The sequence below is a fragment of the Trematomus bernacchii genome, unplaced genomic scaffold (genome assembly GCF_902827165.1).
Source record: "Trematomus bernacchii unplaced genomic scaffold, fTreBer1.1, whole genome shotgun sequence".
Lineage (NCBI taxonomy): Eukaryota > Metazoa > Chordata > Actinopteri > Perciformes > Nototheniidae > Trematomus > Trematomus bernacchii.
The window spans coordinates 7,628,624-7,650,493 of record NW_022987720.1 but is presented as its reverse complement, the minus strand read 5'-3'; the positions used below and the strand labels follow the sequence as shown (position 1 = coordinate 7,650,493).

At 38.9% G+C, this 21,870-nt stretch overlaps 1 protein-coding gene across 1 annotated transcript; it reads right to left on the bottom strand.

Moving 5' to 3' along the window:
* Positions 1–60: 60 nt before the first annotated feature.
* nfatc2ip (nuclear factor of activated T cells 2 interacting protein) lies at positions 61–18,716 on the bottom strand. Its single transcript, XM_034142978.1, is given in 10 exon segments — positions 61–1,049; positions 2,694–2,806; positions 4,055–4,199; positions 4,431–4,632; positions 5,054–5,128; positions 5,456–5,472; positions 5,475–5,623; positions 5,714–5,747; positions 7,216–7,314; positions 18,508–18,716. Coding segments are annotated over 10 exon segments (1,119 nt in total). The 5' UTR covers positions 18,631–18,716; the 3' UTR covers positions 61–887.
* Between the last annotated feature and the right edge of the window lie 3,154 nt (positions 18,717–21,870).

Genomic DNA, 21,870 nt, shown 5'->3' with positions numbered 1-21,870 from the left:
GTATTAATTATACGGCAATTCATAGTTTCTGGAAAAATAAAAAATGACAAGCTGCCATTGTAACAATAAAAATAAAGACATTTTAAATGAATGGATGAAAAAAACACATTTTGATAGTCAACAGCATTTTGAATGTAGGACTTTTACTTTGCAATATTTTAACAATGTGGTTCCGTTTCTTTTGTAACAATATATAAATACTTCTTCCACTATGACATAAGTAACTTCTAATCATTTTATTATTTCCAGTAACAGTAAAAAATTAACAAGTATTATTGTACAGTCACAAAAACATTACAAGTATACAATTGTACAATGAGGGCTTATTTACTCTGTTTAAAAAAAGAAATGGTTTATCATATAACCCTATTAACTCTGTATTTAACATCTACAAATAAAGTGACTTTTAGAGATAATGTAACTGCACTACCAAACCAGTAGATTTCCATTGTTTTTTGTTTTACTATTGCGGAAAATAAGCTCTGTGGCAGACAAACATTAATGATACTAACACGTTTGGTTCTGCATTATAATTTATAGATATTAACGCTACTGTATAATTGTTGAAGCCTAAAAGCAATTTCCAGAAGTAAAGTGTTAACGTTAGGCTAAACGGTCAAAAATTCCTTTTTGTCACCACGCAAAGCTAAATGCGGCTAATGTTTGCTGTGATGGCATTTAGAAGCTTGAAAAGTGGGTTAATAAAACCTTAAATCTCTTAAGCTTGTGTTAAGCACACACCTTATTTCATGCTTCTAATGAAAATAACATTCCAAAAAAACGTTGAATGAGACGAGTAGGAATAGCTAAAATGAAATTAAAAACGAATTTCAGGGGTGTAGGACTCATCCCTGCAGCACGCTATGGTTAATGCAAAATGAATTGATCTAGGTCCAAACTTCGATGATGTCACCGTCCTCCATGTCGAGCTGTGCCGGAGTCTGCCTGTCCGTCACTTTGCAGCCGTCAAAGTGGAAGCGCCACTTACTCTTGGAGGGGGCGGACATCTTGGACATGTACTGGGAGAAGATGGAGCCCAGCGGAGCATCCTGAAAAACAAACACACATTATTATTATCATTGTAATAATTATTAATATAATAATCTTTGTTGGAAAGTTAATAAATACATATACTCCAGTTCTTACTTCCCGTACCAGCAGCTAAAACCATATTAAAAACGGCTAAATCAAAAAAGAGACTACAATTCCCATCATGCCTATTAAGAGAAATAACTTTGGGCAACCTGTGTGGTAGTACAGTGAGCACATTTTATAACAAATAAACCTCTTGTTTCTAAAATATATATTGTTTATTTTACTTTGTTCTAAAATAGAGAACATTTTACAAAATCACATTCCAGCCTGGGAAAAATAAAGAATTCTGATTCTGTTGTAAGTTCTGTTCCAAGTTCACATTGAAGGTACTTGAGAATTGTTATTTTATGCTACTTTATACTTTTACTAAACTAGAATCTTGGTGGCAAATGTTGTACTTTTTACTCAATTACATTTATTTGAAAGCTTAAGTTACTGGATACTTTGCAGATTAGGATTATATTACAAAATCTATATCAACTAATACATTATGATATTATCATAGGGTAAGCTACGCAGTAGTATATCAAGTAGTTTAAAAACCCCACATTTACCAGCTGTAAAACTGAAGTGATGAACACAATAAGGCATTTAAGTTTATAATTTAATAATAACATATATATCATTCTTCATGTCGGTACTTCATGTGTTCGGTTCTTCAAGTATATTTAGATGTTAAAACGTTTGTACTTTTACGTAAGGTAGGTTTTAATGCGGGCTTTAACATGAGTATATTTGCATTGTTGTATTGCTATTTTTAACTTAAAGGTCTCCTATTTTGCTATTTTTAGGCATATATTATGGGTTTCAGATATATAAAAAAATATATATAAAAAACATGTCAGTTTGCTCAAAATACCAAACAGATCATGCATTTTAGACATCCCTCTATTTCAGCCCTGTTAGAGAAGTGCTGATTCTGGGTCAGTAGCTGCTGGCCCCGCCCCCTTTGGAGCACGCAGGCACACTGTGAGGTCTGTGACGAGCTGTCTGATCTGCTCAGATGCAGCTAAATGCTGCCGTGATTAAACACCATATCATGTTCCAAACCACATTAAGGATTATTTCTGAAACAGTATGGAGCTCAAATGCTTTTTCTCTTGCGGGTTTACTAAAAGGTGAGTTCCTTTTATTTCCTGCTCTTTTACACATACTCTCTCCAGTACAGGTTAGCTCTGAGTGTTAGCGATGCTTGCTAATGTAAACAAAGACCATATTACTTCCAAAACACGTCGTGCATTGTTTCTGATAGCAACTTTCTGATAGGGCCGTGGGTGTAAAGCCAGCCCACATTTCTGATATTACGTCATATTGGCAGCAAATCTGGATCAGCTCCGTTGTACCTCGGTTTTTAGAGATTTAGGTACGGAGGAAAAGAGAGAGGGTTTGTGAGTACCCTTACACACCGGGGAAACATATTTATGTATAAAAGACATTAAAAAGTGCATTTTGCATGATAGGAGCTTTAAGTTCCAAATATGTGAGTACTTCTTCCAACATTGATAATAATGTGCTGCTGCTGGAACAATAAGAAAGCTGATGCTAGAAAGAAGAAGAAGAGGAGGCAGAAGAAGAGGAGGAGCAGAAGCTGTACGCACTCTGTGCAAGGAGAACTCCTGAGAGGAGTCTCTGTCTTTGCTCTGTAGCCTCACAGTCAGGCTGCTGCTGCTCTCTGTGGCGCTGCCATCTTCTGCTGCCATCACCACACACTCTGCACGGCACACATGAGAGAGAGTTAGTGAAAAGTTATAAAGTTTAATTTTGTGCTGCCATGTGCTACTTAAAACATTGTGCAATGCATGTGTGTAAATCTGTTTTTGTTATGTGACCAACTAGTTGCCCTAACTGAGGAACATATATACACAGATACAAATTATGTAAACGATAATACAAAAAGAAAGAGAAAAAAGGTAGGGAGTCCCTTGCCCACGCCTTAATACATTTGGGAGTTTCCATCGTGTTACACATTATTTTTGGGCTGCAGTCAAACCAGCGAAGACCCGCCTTTTCTGATGGTTTAGTAGGTTAAGAGAGGAATCATCATTCAACAATACAATATTTGGGAGACAGGGTATGTGAACTCCAATAATCTCAGATACAATGTCAATCACTTGTTTCCAGAACTTTCTAACTGCAGTGCATTCATAAAACATGTTCCAATAGTCCTTTGGTAACACAGAAGGCATATGGGGCTTGGAATCATCCTTAGTTGACAGCATTTCCTGGTTGACAGGTCATATCTGTGTATCTTATACTGTATCAATTGGTGATGTGGATATGTGATGTTATTCCATATTCTCTTCCAATCAATAGCCTGTGTGTAGTTTTTGCGATATGCGGTCTGTACTGCGGAGATGCCAATATATCCGGTTGAACTTTCCTGCAGCTTTTTATATAAACTTAACACAAAAAGTAAGGAAATTTGTGTTTTGTAGATTATTTATTTGTTGTAATTGCAAGATGTTTCTTTAACCCCTAAATAGGTAGGAAATAATTAAAGAAGGACATTGGAAGCCACTTCTCAGGAGGAGCAGAGTGTTCACTAATGTGAGCCCTGCTCCTGCTTCTCTCTGTTATATTGGTGCCCTAAACCACCACATCATGTAGCACTAGTCAACGATAATGATTTGGTGCCTTCTAGTGGTTTACAATTTGTGTTGCTGAAAGCCTCAGAAACACAAAATAATCTGGACCTGGAATTGTTTGTTTGACTTCTGTTGTGTATGGAGTCACAGGAGTGCCTTATCGAAGAGTAATAAGGTTAAAGAAAAAGAAAACTATAAAGAAAATGAAACGGATACAAAAATAGGGAAAAATACAACTAAATGAATACATTTCATTTTTTTATTTCAAGTTTTAATATGAATATATGATCCTTTCACTAACTTTTTTTATTTAATGTTTGCTTATCAATTTTGCTACTAAAGAAATAATTAACATGTGATGTCATGTGACCCACCGATGATGTCAGCGATGCCGAGGCCGAGTTCGCCGACGGTGGAGTTCGCCGGGAGCACCTCTTCCTTTCTCAGCAGCATGAGGCGAGGGGGAGGGGCGTCTAGGATGACGGATAGCCGAGTCAGCACGTCACTTAAAGGCGTCGACTTAAAACCAAAACAAACCCTGTGTTAAACAATGTAACGGTCGACATCTTAACGTACTGCTGCTCATATAATACTATCAGAACTGTAATTTCGTAACAGCTGCTCCATCTTGGAACTTGATAAAAATAAAATGAAATAATACAAAATGTATAGAAAAATAACAAGTAGGAAAAAAAAGTATAAAGCCTACAGTTCAAAAATAAATAAAATAGGGAAAATAAGCATACGTACCGACAGCACGGGGATCTTGTGTACGTGTGTCATGCAGCGGATCTTGAGCGGTATTTCCCGTAACGACTCGCTGTACGGAGAATTCTGAGGGCCAGAAATCGGGTTTATGCAGATGATATCATCGTCTTCCTCGATGAAATGCCGTCTTCTGGGTTCAGGGGACTCTATAGTGTTGGCCGCCCTCAGCTTTATGTCGGTCTTACTGACGACCAAAAACACACAATGTTTTATTTATTTTTTGTGCAAACCACTTTGAGTTACATGAATTGTGCTATATTTATTATAGATGTCACAATTCAATTTTAAAGCAAGATCTGCAATTCCCCTGGTTATACGGATCCCTCCCCACCCCCACCTACTTCCTGAAAAAGTCCCAACCTGAAAGTCCCGCTTACAAAACCTTCTCTCTGTGCTACTTATGAAGATTTTTTTCATAGATATATGCAGAATTTATGAGATAAAAAATGTTGATGTCCCAAGTCATTTCTGAACCTTCATAAACTAGATTAACTTCAATTGCATAGCAAGGTACATAAATCAGACACAATTCTGAATTGAGATGGGTGACTCGAGAGATATCAGCTGAAGAGCTACGTATTGGGTAGCACAGGATCCGGACTCACTTGATCATGTTCTTGGCATGTCTGGACTGAAGCACCTCCGGACTCCCTGGAGGAGACGGGGAGCTAAAGATGGCCCTGGAATAAAAAAGGTAAGGTTAAGCGTCTTTGAGTTTTTAGAAAAGCGCTATAAGTGTCATGTATTATTATTGTTATTATTATTATTATTATTATTATTAAGAGAACATGTAGATTTTATCTTAAAAGCTTTTAGTTTTATTAAAGTAGAAGCCACAAATGACACATATAAATGCAGATTTATTGATTTTGTATGAGCCATTTATGTTTATATATAATATATATTTAATATATCGTGCAGTGTTATTTTGGACAATTGGGCCTGAGTGACAGGAAAGGGAGCGCATTAATAGAAAGATTCAACATCAGACTAGTTTAACTACTTACGGTTGTGTTTTCTTCAGAAGCACTTCTGTTTCGTCCTCCTCGGAGTCAATGTAGGAGACGGCGGTTGTTCTGCTGCTCGGAGGGAAAAACTGAAACCATAAACTGTCGTCTGCCCCGTCGTCTGCCCGTCGTCTGCCCCGTCGTCTGCCCCGTCGTCTGCCCCGTCGTCTGCCCAGAGACGAAGACAGTCACATTTACAGATTAACACCAGATTAACATCTTCCAGACATTGGGTTTAAGTCTTGTTCAAATATTTACCTGAGATTTGCTTCAGCTGCAAACCGTTGCTTACCTGATTAAAAAGACAAACTCAGGTAATTAAAAACATAATTATAAAATGTAAATGATTTGCAAGTATTTCAGGACATCAGAAATGTCATCAACACACACAAAGATCTTGCACATTATTATGCAGTGAGGCATTTACGACCAGGGGCCATTATGAGTTTTAAAAAGGGAAAAAACTAAGAATTTCCAAGATTAAAGTCAAGGTATCTTTGGGATTATAAAATCACAAAATTACAAGAATAGAAGTTTAAGGTAAGTATATTTATATAGCAAATGTTCAGACATAAGGGCAATTCAGAGCGCATTAGATCAACACTAACACACAATAGTTAAGAGAGAAACAAAAGAAAAGAAACACAATAAATAAACACAATGGAATAACAGATTCATAAAGACCATTCATAAAAGAGTTACAGGGTAGTTTAAAATCAACATTGTAAATACGGATGATGCTGCAAGAAGTGTAAGGATAAAACAAAGTTAAATGACTTCTGGGTAAGCAGCAGTACAAATAAATGTTTTTAACCTCGACTTAAAAGAACTCGGGGTTGGTGAGGACCTCAGGCTTTCTGGGAGAACTCAGACTTCTTGTAGGATTGTACATTTAAGAAATGTTTGCAATTTTCTTTTCTGTTAACAAAACCTCATCAATTCATCAACTCCAGCACACCAATTTGTGCGCTTATTGTGAAATGTATCACTTAAGTCAGAGAAAATGTAAATGTTATTCCTGTAAATGTCTAACTTCTTTGTGTAAATGTACTGCTTTAACATCAGAGAACATTCAACCTTTTCTCTCTTAACCCTTAGATGCATAAGTGGGTCTTTTTGGACGGTGAGGTGGTTTTCTTGAAGTATCTTTGTAATTAAAAAAATGTATCATTTCATATTCCAGCTATTCCTCAAAAAACATGTTTTTCATATCATGCCATTCACATTTTTAATTTACATTTGTTGTTTTAAGAAATTGTAGTTTTTGTATTAGTACCCCAAGCTTCCATAAGTGGGGCAAAACTGACCCGCATGCATTTTCTATGGAATCCTATGGGAAAACATTTTTTTTCAAAATGTAAAAGACATTTATAAAATTATATAGTGAAAAATTAAATATAAAATATTTCTAGTGTGAACCAAAATATAATACTAAATATTATACAAGAGATTTTTCTTAACCAAAATGACAAAAATTGCATAAAAACACATATTATTCTAATACGGGTCCTTTTAGAACCACTTATGGAAGAGTGTAGGGTCCAGTCATTCGTGCATCTAAGGGTTAAATAAGTGAGATTTTTTGTCCTAACTTTACCACTTAAATATCAGAGAATATTGGATCTTTCCATCTTCAGTTTAAACATTTAATTTCAAAGTATATTTGACGTAAATGTGTGATTTGTTTCTCTTGTTGGTTGGCCTTTTATTTCTAATCTATAATGGCTCGTATACCGAATGGCCCACCAGCTGCTGTGTACCTGGTTGGTGTAAACGGGGACCGAGATGATGGCTGAAGGGTCCAGGATGCGTCTGCGTTTGGGCTGAGGATTCACAGCCTCCTGCTCCTCGTCAGACACCTAAAAAGCAGACAGACGGAGACAATAGGAAAAAGGGAAATATCCAGTGAGCGACAGTTATCTGGGCGAAAATGCCTTGCTGATGCCAGAGGTCAGAGGTCAGAGGAGAATGGCTAGACTGGTCCAAGATGATAAAAAGGCAACAGTAACTCAAATAACCACTCATTGAAACAAAGGTATGCAGAAGACCCTCTCTGAACCACAACACGTGGAACCTTGAAGCAGAGGGGCTACAGCAGCAGAAGACCAGGTTCTACTCCTGTCACAGCTAGGAACAGGAAACTGAGGCTACAATTCACACAGGCTCACCAACATTGGACAATATAAGATTGGAAAAATGTTGCCTGGTCTGATGAGTCTTGATTTCTGCTGCGACATTCAGACGGTAGTGTCTGAATTTGGCGTGAACAACATGAGAGCATGGATCCATCCTGCCTTGTATCAACGGTTCAGGCTGGTGGTGTAATGGTGTGGGGGATATTTTCTTGGAATTTTTTGGGCCCCTTGGTACCAATTGAGCAACGTTTAAACGCCACAGCCTACCTGAGTATTGTTGCTGACCATGTCCATCCCTTTATAACCACAGTGTACTCATCTTCTGATGGCTACTTCCAGCAGGATAACGTGCCATGCCACAAAGCTCAAATCATCTCCAACTGGTTTCTTGAACATGACAATGAGTTCACTTTACTCAAATGGCCTCCACAGTAGGGCTGAACGATTAATCGATTTTAAATCGAAATCGCAATTTTAAATGATGCAATTATCAAATCGCAAAGCCTGCGATTTTTTTAAGTTTTTTTTGTTCTTCTTGTGTGTCAGTCATCCACACCAATCAGAAGTGCTGTGCTCCACATGTACCAGTCATTGTTAACCAATCAGAAGTGGCCCATGATAGTAGGTGATAGACAGATTGATCCAATCACCTGCCTAGTATATTTGAAATACTTTTCCAAATGGCTTCCAATGGAGCTTTCCTAGATGGTTTGGTGAAACAAAGCATCCGAGTCAGGTTAGTAATGCTCCATCACATGTTATACATCTATTACAGGGTGAATCTTAAACTGAAGCTTGACTTTAAAGCAACCCAACGGAAGTTTCATGTAAGTTCACTTCTTTCACTCGTAGCTCGGGCTGCGGGGGTGCTAGAGACGGGAGCACGTTGATACGACCTTCCTAGCCGGAGATATGGCCGCATTTTACAATAAACTTCCGTTGGGTCGCTTAAAAACAAATATCGCAAATCGAATCGCAATATCTGTCAGAAAAATCGCAATTCAATTATTTCCCCAAATCGTGCAGCCCTACTCCACAGTCACCAGATCTAAATCCTGTAGATCACCTTTTGGATGTGGTGGAAAGACTCTGTACAGGAAAGGTGTATCTAATAAAGTGGCCGGTGAGTGTATAATTAAAGTACCAAAAGTAAAAGAACTCATTATGCAGATTGGTCCATTTCAGAAAAATATATATTGTATGTTTTGATTATAATTATTGATGCATTAAAGTGTTTATAAAGCTGGTAAAGGTGCAGCTAGTTTGAATGACTTTGTATACTTTATACCTTTATACTTTATTTATCCCAAAGGAAATTGTTGTGCCAGAGTTACAAAAATACAATAAACACAGCAGCATAATAACAAAACTGTACACTAACAGTGCAGTAAAAAGAGCAATTCAATAACTAGAAGAAACATAGATAGTCACACAATTAATGTAAAATACTGTACAGTGATGAGCAGTATTTAATAGTGCAAAAAAACGTAGTGGCAGATAAGTAATTGCACGTTAAAGTATGAGGGGCCGTACAGGCCGTAATTCATACTGGTCCTCTCACTGAGTATACATTCTCCTTTTACATACATATATTTTCACTAGGGATGCTCCGATCGCCAGAATCAGTATCGGCCGATACCAGAGGTGGGGACTCGAGTCACATGACTTGACTCGAGTCAGACTCGAGTCGCATATTTTTTGACTTGAGACTTGCTTGACTAACATTGATAAAAGACTTGACTTGACTTTGACTTGGTATTCATGACTTGAGACTTGACTTAAGCTTGAGACAGATGACTTGAAAGGACTTGACTGTTTAAAATTAAATATTTGCGTTTGTTTTTGTAGTGAGATATTACGTTTAGTTTTTTCGAAAAACGTGATTGGGTGATTATAGCGCCGTGCGCGCAAACCTGGCAACCCACTAGACGGCAGGAGCGTCAGTTAACATGGCAGCGGCTAGCGTTACTCCAAAAATAGTGAAGTTTGGATTCAAGGATTATGTTGTTGATGACGTTAATAAGAAGATAACAGCGGTATGCAGGGTCTGCATTATAAAGATCAGTGACACGACCACCACAACATCCAACTTCATTCGTCACTACAAAAAACCCCACAGAGAAAGGTGCGTGAATGTGTTGTGTTAGCTAGAAAGCTAACGTTAAGTTTAAGCTACGTTAGACTTGGTTTCAAATCGATTAAGCATTGCAAAGAGAAGACAAAACGGTAAATGAACACTAGAACCTCCAAGGGATTCATTTTGACTAACCCTGATACTGACGGGCTGTCAGGAGAGAGAGAGAGAGAGGGAAAGAGATGCCTCGTTTATTTCCCCTGTGTTATTATCAGAAGTTACTGTAAACTGTTGAATAATGTAGTTCATCTACTTTTAGTAGTTTGTTTAAATGTTTTAATTATGTTGTTTTTGTTTGTAGAAGTGCATCATTCCTTGATTTATTGTAAAATGAATCTGAACTTTTTGATCTGTTGTGATGATAAACTGAAGCAATTTCTAAATGAACCCAATTAACTGAGTTTTAAATCGTCCTACTTAGTTTATAAGGAAATTATGAAGAGGAACAAATTAAATGATTTGAAAATGATATCTATGTAGGTGCTGACGCTGTTGGTGGTTCTAGTGTTAACAGACATTTAAATTAAATATGTGTAATGGCAAATGCCATATACGATTTTCTTACCTGGAATTCTGCCTTTTTGAACAGACTTTTTGATTGAGTCCTAGCTATATTGTCTGCAGTTCTAGGGTTAATATTGATCTAATATGATTGCCATCGGTCTAAATTAGATTTCAAATGATTAACTGTGTATGTAATGAAGATCATAGTGTGAGTTGAATCCATTTTCATAACCATTGTCTTTTAACTGATTTAAATGTGGAAACTGGGCTTATTCATCAGAATGTTGTATGACTTGACTTGACTTGCTTGACTCTCACCACAGTGACTTGGGACTTGCTTGATACTTGTAGGTCAAGACTTGAGACTTGCTCATGACTTGCACATGTAGGACTTACTCCCACCTCTGGCCGATACCGATCGAGTGGGCGGGGCCTATGGGGATCTTCTATTTAAACCATATACAGTCTATGATTTAAACTGATGTTTAAAACTCAGTTAATGGGGCTCATTCACTGGCGCTTCCACAAACAACAACCAACATAATTATTACATTCAAATGAAGTACATTATTCAAGTTTACATTAACTTTGGATAATAACACGGGAGAAATGAGCGGAAGCGCTCTCTTTTCCTCTCTCCCCTGACAGCCCGTCAGTATCGTCTCATGCAGCTCACTGATCCAGTAATGAGTGACCCGACAGTGAAGAATAAACATATTTATAACTAGTTTAGCTAGTTCCAGAGGTAGATAAAATAGCTAAGTGTGTTAGGTCTAACTCTTATTGTGTGTTTTGCTCCGCTCACCGGTCCGTCACAGCGGGCGGAGCTGCAGGATTTCTGCTTCACACACACGTTGCATACCGCTATTTTATTGTCTTTTTCGGACACCTTCAAATACTGGTGAAGCCATTTGGCGAGCTTGTTTTGCCGCGCACAGAGAAAAGTGTCATGTATTTTACGTCATGTGATCGGCTCTCCCGGTCGGCCTTTATAGAGGGCACCGATCGATCGGCAGAGAGTGAATATCGGCCGATATCGATCGGCGGCCGATCGATCGGAGCATTGTATTTTTGTCGAAGGAATCGGAAGAAGTTTACTTCCGGGTTTTAGGACGCGTCACTGCGGTTCTCTATATGATGCCAATATAAACAAGGTCTTTTCTCGGCTCTTTACATCAAAGCCGACCTATGCGGACAAGTAAGTGAAGAGTAGAACAAATATAAAGGTATATTCGCAATAGGGAAATGTCCCAAAAGTTTAGGATAATGAAGGTTCTAATCTAGGCTATTACATAGCCATTACATGTCTAACTCCTAATGACAGGAAGGCAGAAAGCGCATTATACAAATAATAATACTCATAATAATGATAATAGCGGACATTTTTTAACAATGACCACAATATCATTATTTTTAATAAACCAAATATGAACAATTGAGGAAAATGAGGAAGAACTGATGATTCAAATGTTGTAGTACAAGTAGTAATGTAGTTTGTGCATAAATTACTATTGCAACAAATGTGTTCATTTTCTTCATTATTAGTCGATTGTTTAGACGAATGCTCTTGGGCCAGTGAAATGTTACCCTTAATGTCTACCCCTGCACTCGTTTGCTTGGAACGGTGATAATATTATAAACAAGGGGAAACAAGGTGAATTTAGCGATCACAACGAAAACGGCCCAGACACAGAAAAAGAATGTTATTAAGGGCTGTAAATATAATAAGCCTGTGTCTAAAATGGACAACATTGTTAGGAGATTTAAACTATGCAGCGATTCTGCACTGCGGTCAACTCAGCCGTCTCTCACGTTTATTTTTCCAAATCAGCAGCTCTTCATTTTTTTTTACCACAAGTTCTTAATAAAACTGACACTGTTGGACTCGGTACTAGTTGACTGCTACCAAAAATAAAATGAATTACTTTTACTGTGTACATTGTGAGTAATCCTCTGTCAAAGTCCCCTCCATAGTACATAATGCATGTTTTCTGCTATCTTTGATGAGTGATAAAAAGACAATTTTACCATAAGTTCTTAACGATATTGATACTGCTGGACTCGGTAGTCTTACACCTACTACCACAATACAATGAAGCAACCTACTTCTAGTGTGTTTTTTGTTGTTGTTGAAATCCTCTGTCAATGTCCCTTCCAGAGAACAAAATCAAGCCACTTCTGCTAAGTTTGAGGAGGGAAAAATAATTGTTTTGCCATTAGTTCTTCGTGAGATTGACACTGTTGGACTAGTGAAACTACTCCCGCACAAGTACTACTATTTTAAGAGGATGGTAGACATGATATCAGCACTAGTACTCCAGCAGCAGCATTTTACACCTTGGAAAGTCTTTAGAGACTGGCCTGGATAGCTGGTCACAACTATCCTTCAGCACACTGACACACCTTGTCACTCTTCTTGGCCTCTTATGAAGCTGCTGTCTTTTAAAATATGATTATTTCTCTGCCGCTAGTTCGTTCCTCGTAGATTCTTCCATCAGTCCCAGTCATTGCATGTCAGTCAATAGAGCTTCGAAAAATGTGTCCAATTCAACAAAATGTTTTTTTGTGAGTGAAGGCCAGAGCTGTTTGATTGTGTAATTACAAGGTGAGAGAAAATAAATCCACATCCTCCTATGAAACGAATTTGATTTCCTTTTCCATGTTATACTTCTACTTACTTGTATTAGAACATTTGCATGTTGAACTACATGCTGATATATCTTCCCCAGCCTCAAGGAAATACAATAAAATAAATGGATTCATAATTAAAAATAATTGATAAAAATGTATCAATTAATAATGTTGTGTGCAAACATTTCAAATTTAAATATAAAATAAAATAAGTTTACTTTGGAAATGATTTCTCACAAAAACCTTTCTAAATTATAGTAAATTATTAAAAAAGTTTTAGTCAATATACGTTTTTCTGCCTAAAATGGTTGAAATTGAACGTAAACTATATCAAACACCACATCCATGGCAATTAACCCATTTTTGCCCGCTATTTAAATTGACTTTGGTTGAAGTTAATACAAATATTGATATTATATATATATATATATATATATATATATATATATATATATATATACAGGGATGCAAACTCATCAGGTATGAAAAAGGTGACAAGGATCCGAGCCCCCCACCCCACGGAATATCGGCTTTAAAATGAGGAATAACAGAGGATTTTAGCAGTCAGAACAACTCAAGCAGCAGTGTTAATAACAGAAACGCTAAAGAGTCACATCTAATAGAAATATATAAAAGCATTTATTTTAATTGTGTAGCAGTCAGTTTATAATTTTGGCAGCACTGTGGAGCATTTTGAAAATGTATTACTATGTACTATACAAGCATCTCAAAATTGTACCCAAGTATTTCAATGTTTTGCTACTTTGTACTTCTACAGTTCAGAGGAAAATGGTATTTAATACCTTTAGTTACTTCACAGATGTGGATGAATGATGTGAAATATAATCAAGTGTTAAATCAGACTTTAGTTCCACCTGGAGTAAATTCACAAGCTACCCTGCAGTATACAAAGTCATTCAAACTAGCTGCTAGTGATGTTACGTTCGCGAACGATCTGATTCTTTTGACCGGCTCTTTGGTACGAACAAAGGGAACCGAGTCGTACTTGGTGAGAGCCGTTCTTTTTATCGTTGGTTCACTGCCTGCCATAAATCCACTCGCCTTTACGGGAACTTGCTTTCCTGAATGCACATTTGCCGTAGATCAGGGGTATTCAACGAGGTCCAGTTAGAGAAAATGTCCCCATGCAAAGGTCCAGAACATGAAAATGTCTAACTTGCTTTATGAATTAGTGTGATATATATTGAAGTAGCCTGTAGCTGTATCAACGTCTGCATGTAATCAACAACTGACTGCCAATCAAATAAAGAAATACAGTTCAAAAACAACAATAATTATTGTCATATAAACATTGAACTATACAGATATAGATGATGGCATAACGCATGCTGCTTGAGTAGTAGTTTGGCTGGCTGAGAGATGTAGCAAGTTATTAATTTTTCTGTGAAAAAAGTATATTGCTGGCAATAAAGTCAATCATTATCATGGTGATTATTTCGCAGATAATAAAAAAAACTGCTCTTTTCCTACACTCTGGTAGTTTCTACTTTTACTCAAGTACAAGACCTGAGTACTTCTACTTTTACTCAAGTACAAGATCTGAGTACTTCTACTTTTACTCAAGTACAAGATCTGAGTACTTCTACTTTTACTCAAGTACAAGACCTGAGTACTTCTACTTTTACTCAAGTACAAGATCTGTGTACTTCTACTTTTACTCAAGTACAAGACCTGAGTACTTCTACTTTTACTCAAATACAAGATCCGAGTACTTCTACTTTTACTCTAGTACAAGATCTATACTTATACCACCTCTGTTTATAGCCTATGAAAAAACTATTTGAAAACGAAGGCTAAAGCTAACGTTAGCAGATAGTGACATTGTATGCTAGTTAGCTAGCTCAACGATTCCTTAAATAATATTGCGACAGAAAAACTTTTCAGTTCACATCACGCTCTGCTGCTCCAACAGGGAGCTCTGCTCTGAACACCTGAACGGCCCGTTCTAACAGCTGTTCACCAGCGGTCCAGTCTGTGCCACAGTGACTCCGGACCGCACAGTTAATATTAACGAACGCACCGTAGGTAATGTAGCTGCTGAAGCTAGACCCTCATCGCGGAGCAGCAGAGTTCAGCCGACAAACAGGAAGACTCAAGCACACAGTCGCGCTTCATTATAATATATACAAAAATAACACCATGCACATCATGATGGCACATAACAGCTCGCGGCCGCAGATTACTCCGGGTCCCAGACCCCCCCCCATACCCCAAAAATATTTTTATTGCAGATCTACATGAATCACACAAACGACCTATTTTGGATTGAAAACGGCGAATTTCACCGAAAGGTGACAAGTTTGCATCCCTGAATATTAACGAACGCACCCGTAGGTAATGTAGCTAATGAAGCTAGACCATCACCGCGGAGCAGCAGAGCCTTATTATACATCCATGAGCAGAGCTGACAGGCAGGAAGACTCGAGCACACAGCTCGCGCTGCATTAATATATAGAAAAAAGAACACCATGCGTGTCATGATGGCACATAACAGCTCGCGGCCGCAGATTACTCCGGTTCCCAGACCCCCCCATACCCCAAAAATATTTGTATTGCAGATCTACATGAATCACACAAATTAGACCCTCCAGAAAAACGCGATTATGCGAACGCATAATTTACCGCATAATCAGCAAAATGGCGCAGATTTTTAAAAGGGCGCATATTTATTAAAAGGTCGCATAATCCCCGCATTTTTCCACACAAAGTTGAGGGAAAAAAAAGTTAACGTGAAGTAGTGATGTCATCAGCTCGCGCAGGTAAACAACACCGTAGAGTGAATGTGTGGAACTCACACGAGAGAGAAAACAACAAGATCAGCGCCATATAGATTATTATATACTATTATACTATTATTATTATATACTATTATACTATTATACGGCTCTGACCAAGATGAAAAAATCGAATCCATCTCATTTGCCTACGAACATTTCTGCTAAAGACCGGGCAAAGCAGTACGCCGATGTCTTGAACGAAAGTGGGGGGAAACTATTCTGCACCCCGTGCAACTGTGTGTTGGAGCATAAGAGAAAATCGACGGTGACGACCCACTTTGATTCATTCAAACATTCTAAAATGCTTTCTGCTGCTGCGGACAAGAAAGTCAAACAACTCGCGTTCATCGAGGCATCAACCTCCAAAACCCTTTCGAGGGCTACAAAAACGAGGTGAGTAGCCTACAAGATTGAAGCTGGTCAGATAACGAACGAGTAAATGAAAACAGAATGAGGCGGAGAAGAGTGTGTGTGTGTGTGTGTGTGTGTGTGTGTGTGTGTGAGAGAGTGATTAAAATAGCCCATATATAAATACATAAATAACACTTTGTGATGTAGCTTGCTTCTAGTATGCTTGTTTATCATAGGAACTCTTTAAAAGGGCTCACTTTCATTCAGTAGTAGCCTAGTAACAGGGTGTGGGAGAAGAATCACCTTTTTTCCGCCTCCCGCATATTTCGCAACTTTTCGCATATTTCCGCATATTTCGCAACTTCACCGCATAAAATCACATGAAAACCCCGCATGTTTAATCGCATAATCAAGGATTTTAGCCCGCATAATCAAGGATTTTAGCCCGCATAATCAAGGATTTTAGCCCGCGTTTTTCTGGAGGGTCTAACAAATGACCTACTTTGGATTCAAAACAGCGAATTTCGCCGAACGGTGACAAGTTTGCATCCCTGTGTATATATATATTGTAGCGTCTCGCTATAGAAACACAGGGAGGCTTGGTTTGTCCTTTATCCGGGAGTTTATTATCAAGATCACAGGTTACTGTTGGCCGTAACCACGCCAAAACAATCCACTAACTCTGTTAAGCCCTCACTCTCTGGCCCAATCTCAAACCACGCCCTACACCCTACCCCTACACACTACCCCTCAGTGACGGACCGAACTCTGTGGAGTGACACTCGCAGCTCAACGAGGCTCCCTCCTGTCAGATGGAGGGAGTAAATACAGCGGCAAGCTTTAGGACAAACTCCCCTCTCTCCGGCAGAAACAGGAAATGCCGTAACTGTATGTAACAACGGTTTCAAATCAGCAAAAAATAAAAATTAATAACTCAAATAAAACTCCAAACATCTTTAATACACAGGTATGATCCTAAGTAAAAACAATGTGAGGTTATCATGAGGTTGTTAACATCGCAATTTATCAGTGGATGTTTGCTGGAACTGTTTGTAAACAGCTTGTTTCCTGACGGACACACACAGCGTTGAGACCTGTCAGGTTGACACCGGTCTCCAGTCAGCACCGATGCAGACTCGCTGTTTGATGGCTTGATAGCCCACTCCCCCTCCACACTGCTCCACACTCGTTGGTTTGGAACAGCACTTAATGTGGCGGACCCTCCGCGCGAACGCGCAAACGGAGGGGTAGGGTTAGGGTGTAGGGGCGGTTTGGGATTGGGCCTAAGTCACATTCCCCGTCCCTCCCTCCAGGAATCTCCCTCCTCCACAGCCAACCAACCAGACAACACTCTCCCACCCATCCCGCAACCACAGGTCACAAGAACTGTCCATCAAAACAGTGGCACGTTCACTGACACTCTGTAAAATGCAAACAAACTCTGAACAACAAAACGCATCAAACATCAACATTATAACCAGTCCGTTACAATATATAGCATATCATTGATGCAGTCTTTCTGAACACTTTTAAAATAAAATACCGCAAATGAAGAATATTTGTAATGTTCTGCACAGATAGTGCCTTAACTTGAATTTGAAAACACGTGGCAACCTTATTAATACAGCAGTTGAAAAGATTTGTGGAAGGTTACATTCTTCATGGGCTTCAATGGCTCTCTAGATAAAGGGCGTTTTATGGTTGCTTGTATATTATCCTCAGATAGTGGTTTGTTTAAATAACTAGTGACATTTTAATAAATATTGCAAAAAAGGCATATATATATATAACCTGGCCGGCTTAACCAGTATTTCTTCAAGCACCAAAAGATTCAGAGGTTATAATGTAAGTACACAGTAAAAGTACTTCATCGTACTTGTGGGGGTAGTTTCACTAGTATTGAGTCCAACAGGATCAATCTCACGAAGAACTAATGGCAACAAAAAATAATTCCCTCATCAAACTTAGCAAAAGTGGCTTGATTTTGTTCTCAGGAGGGGACTTTGACAGAGTATTTCTCAAAAAATACACAGTAAAAGTACTTCAATGTATTGTTAGTAGCAGTCAAACTAGTACCTAGAGATTCAGCAGATTGTTTGCACTGAAGACGTGGCTTTCAACTGCCTGTACTGACCATTCTGTCAATTTTATTGACAATTTTAACTTTTTCTGGGACCGCAGACATCTTTTTAAGGCAGATGGAGTTTGCCTGAACAAGTCAGGAGTGAAATTGTTTATCTCTAACATATTCAACTGCCTGCGCCATCAATCTGTTCCCTCTGCCAAGGACAAGCGAGAAGAGGAATCAAAACAGGAGAAAGACACAACACATCGCGCAGAAAACCTTGAAGAAGTATCACTGCACCCGCCTGAGGAATGTCTTAATTATGAGAGACCTATGAGACAAATGGAGGAGTCTCCACCACCCTTCACCCCCCCTACCAACACCTTTGAGGATACTCTTCCTTCATCCCCCAGCGCTCTCTTCTCTCCGCTCACCCTTTCACACTCGCCCCCCCTCCTGGAGTTCGATGACCACACGAAAGAGATACACAGGGTTGCCACCAATTCCTTCCTAGAGTTCACTGAAAATATGAAGGCGATACAAAGGGTTAGCAGCATGTCCTTGACCCCGTCCCTCAACGACGCCCACCAGAATCACCGAAGCAGAGACGCGCACCATGTCCCCCGTCTTCATCACCATGCCTACCACAATCATCCGGACCAAAACGTCCTCCCCCCTTCAAGACAGCATCTGCGGTCTCCGAAGCCTGATAAGGATGTGTGTGTACAAAACGCAGCAAACTCTAACTGATATGCTGGGTCCAGGCTAAGGGCGTATGGCACTCAACTCTTTCCAGGACATGCCGGGGCCCTGCCTGCCAGTAGCTTTACCGATATCGGTGTTGATGGGTAATAGATTGAGAGCGGAGAATCAGTTTAGGAACAGGAAGCGCTCAAACGTTTGGGTCAGTTTATCAAATTTAGCAGTGACTCCATGTCAGCCACAGCTTGTCACAAAAAATCTGACTGATAGTGTATTTAACGAACTTAAACTAGCTTTATTAAATGTCAGATCTTTGACTGCAGGTGTGGATCTCTCTCTCTCTCTCGTCCGGTTATACTTCACTCGCGTTTATGTCCAAATCCATCAGATCTAGCTAGTACTAGCTAATGATATGGCTGCTGCCCCTCCCTACACGCAGATCACGCAGACTCAAACCTCATCTTATGCCCAAATTCCAGCTGAGAGGGTCTTCTCTACAGCTGGCCTGATTGTGAATCGCCTCCGCACCCGGCCTCTCCCCTGAGCATGTAGACATGCTCATATTCTTAAACAAGAATGAGTATTGAATAGCTGCATTCTGTGCATAGGCCCTGTTATAGGTTGTTGATGTCTGTTGTAATAGGGTTACGTTACCCTAACCCGTTATGTTGTTCGTGTATGATCCCTCTTTAATTTAAAAACCAAGTTATGTTTTAAGCATGAAAGCTGTAGGCCTATAGCTGTCAACTGTTCAAACTGTGATCACCACATGTATTTTTCGAAATAATTCTTTTTTTTCCCCCACCTTTTTTTTCTTTTCTTTATAGGATATGTACATTTCGGTTAATCGGTTAACCGTTTTTTTGGGGGTCGAATATTCGAATATACATTTGCTTTCAAATTCCCATCCCTACTTCACATAGTAAACAAGTCTCTTCACTCCACAGGCCCTGAAAACTGCAGTCATGAAACCGCACTTAAAAAATAATAATCTAGATGCTTCAGTAATGAACAATTACAGGCCCATATCAAACCTGCCATTTCTAGGTAAAATCATTGAAAAAGGTGTTTTTCAACAGTTGAGTAATTTCTCGCATTTAAATAACTGTTTCGATGTGTTCCAGTCAGGCTTTCGACCAAACCACAGCACGGAGACTGCTCTTGTAAAGGTCTTCAATGACATCCACTTAAACACAGACAGTGGCAGAACTTCAGTGTTAGTATTATTAGATCTCAGTGCTGCGTTTGACACTGTTGACCACAACATATTACTAGACCGACTGGAAAACTGGGTGGGACTTTCGGCAACAGTTCTAAATTGGTTAGAATCCTACTTAAAAGGACAGAAACAACTTTGTTTCTATAGGTAAATACACATCTGAGTTGACAAATATGACATGTGGGGTACCTCAAGGCTCCATCTTGGGGCCTCTTCTCTTTAACATCGACATGCTACCACTGGCTCAGATAATGAAAAACAACAAAATAAGTTACCATAGATGCGGATGACGCACACATTTACATAACCATTTCACCAGGAGACTATGCTCCAACACAAATACTGAGTAAGTGCATTGAACAAATCAATGACTGGATGTGTCAGAACTTTCTCCAATTAAACAAAGATAAAACTGAGGTAATGATTTTTGGAGCCAAGGCAGAACGTATAAAAGTTAGCGCTGAGCTTCAGTCTGCAATGTTCAAAACAACAGATAAAGCCAGAAATCTAGGTGTAGTCATGGACTCTGACCTGAGTTTCAACATTCATATTAAAACAGTTACTAAATCAGCATACTATCACCTAAAGAATATACCTAGGATTAAAAGACTAATGTCACAGCAGGATTTGGAAAAACTCGTCCATGCTTTTATCTTCAGTAGACTCGACTACTGTAATGGTGTCTTTACAGGTCTCACAAAAACATCTATTAGAAAGCTGCAGCTGATTCAGAACGCTGCTGCTCGAGTCCTCACTAACACTAAGAAAGTGGAACACATCACTCCTGTTCTGAAGTCTTTACACTGGCTTCCTGTGTGTCAAAGAATTGATTTCAAAATATTGCTGCTGGTTTATAAAGCTTTGAATGGTTTAGGCCCAAAATACATTTCTGACCTACTGCTAAATTATGAACCATCCAGAACTCTCAGGTCTTCAGGGACTGGTCAGCTTTCTGTCCCCAGAGTCAGAACTAAACATGGAGAAGCAGCATTCAGTTATTATGCTCCAAATATCTGGGACAAACTACCAGAAACCTGCAGGTCCGCTGCAACTACTTTTAAATCCAGACTGAAGACTTTTCTTTTTGCCGCTGCTTTTAATTGAACTATTCATATCTTAAACTGCACTGTAACTTTTATCCATGTATTTTTTCTTTTAATGTTTATTTTATTATCTTTGCTTTTTAATGACTGTTTTTAAATGCCATTTTCTTAATGTCTTTCATTTTTGTAAAGCACTTTGAATTGCCTTGTGTTGAAAGGTGCTATATAAATAAACTTGCCTTGCCGAGTCCAACAGTGTCAGTTTTATTAAGAACTTGTGGTAAAAAATATAGCATATGAAAAAACAAACGCGAGAGAGACGGCTGAGTTGACCGCAGTGCAGAATCGCTGTATAGTTTAAATCTCCTAACAATGTTGTCAATTTTAGACACAGGCTTATTATATTTACAGCCCTTAATAACATTCATTTTCTGGGCTCAATGTGTGTCTGGGCCGTTTTCGTTGTGATCGCTTAATTCACCTTGTTTCCCCTTGTTTATAATATTATCACCATTCCAAGCAAACGAGTGCTTTTGTTTTGAAATCACTTCCGCGAGTTTCGCGCCCCTCGCTCCAATGACCATTAGACCATTTAGAAAGGTAAAAAGCAAAACCGCCTCGCAGACGCTCTTCCGTTTACTTTTTTAATAAAGAAAAACAAATGGTCCGAAGATACACGGATTCATCTCCCTCCATCACGTTGATTTGAATCCGAAGTTCTGAACATGAGCCCGCCCCGCTTGACCTTCTGAGCCAATCACAGCGCGATAATGACCTGCCTTCCGTTTCAACTATACTCCTTCCGTTTCCACTATACTTTCTCTCACACATAC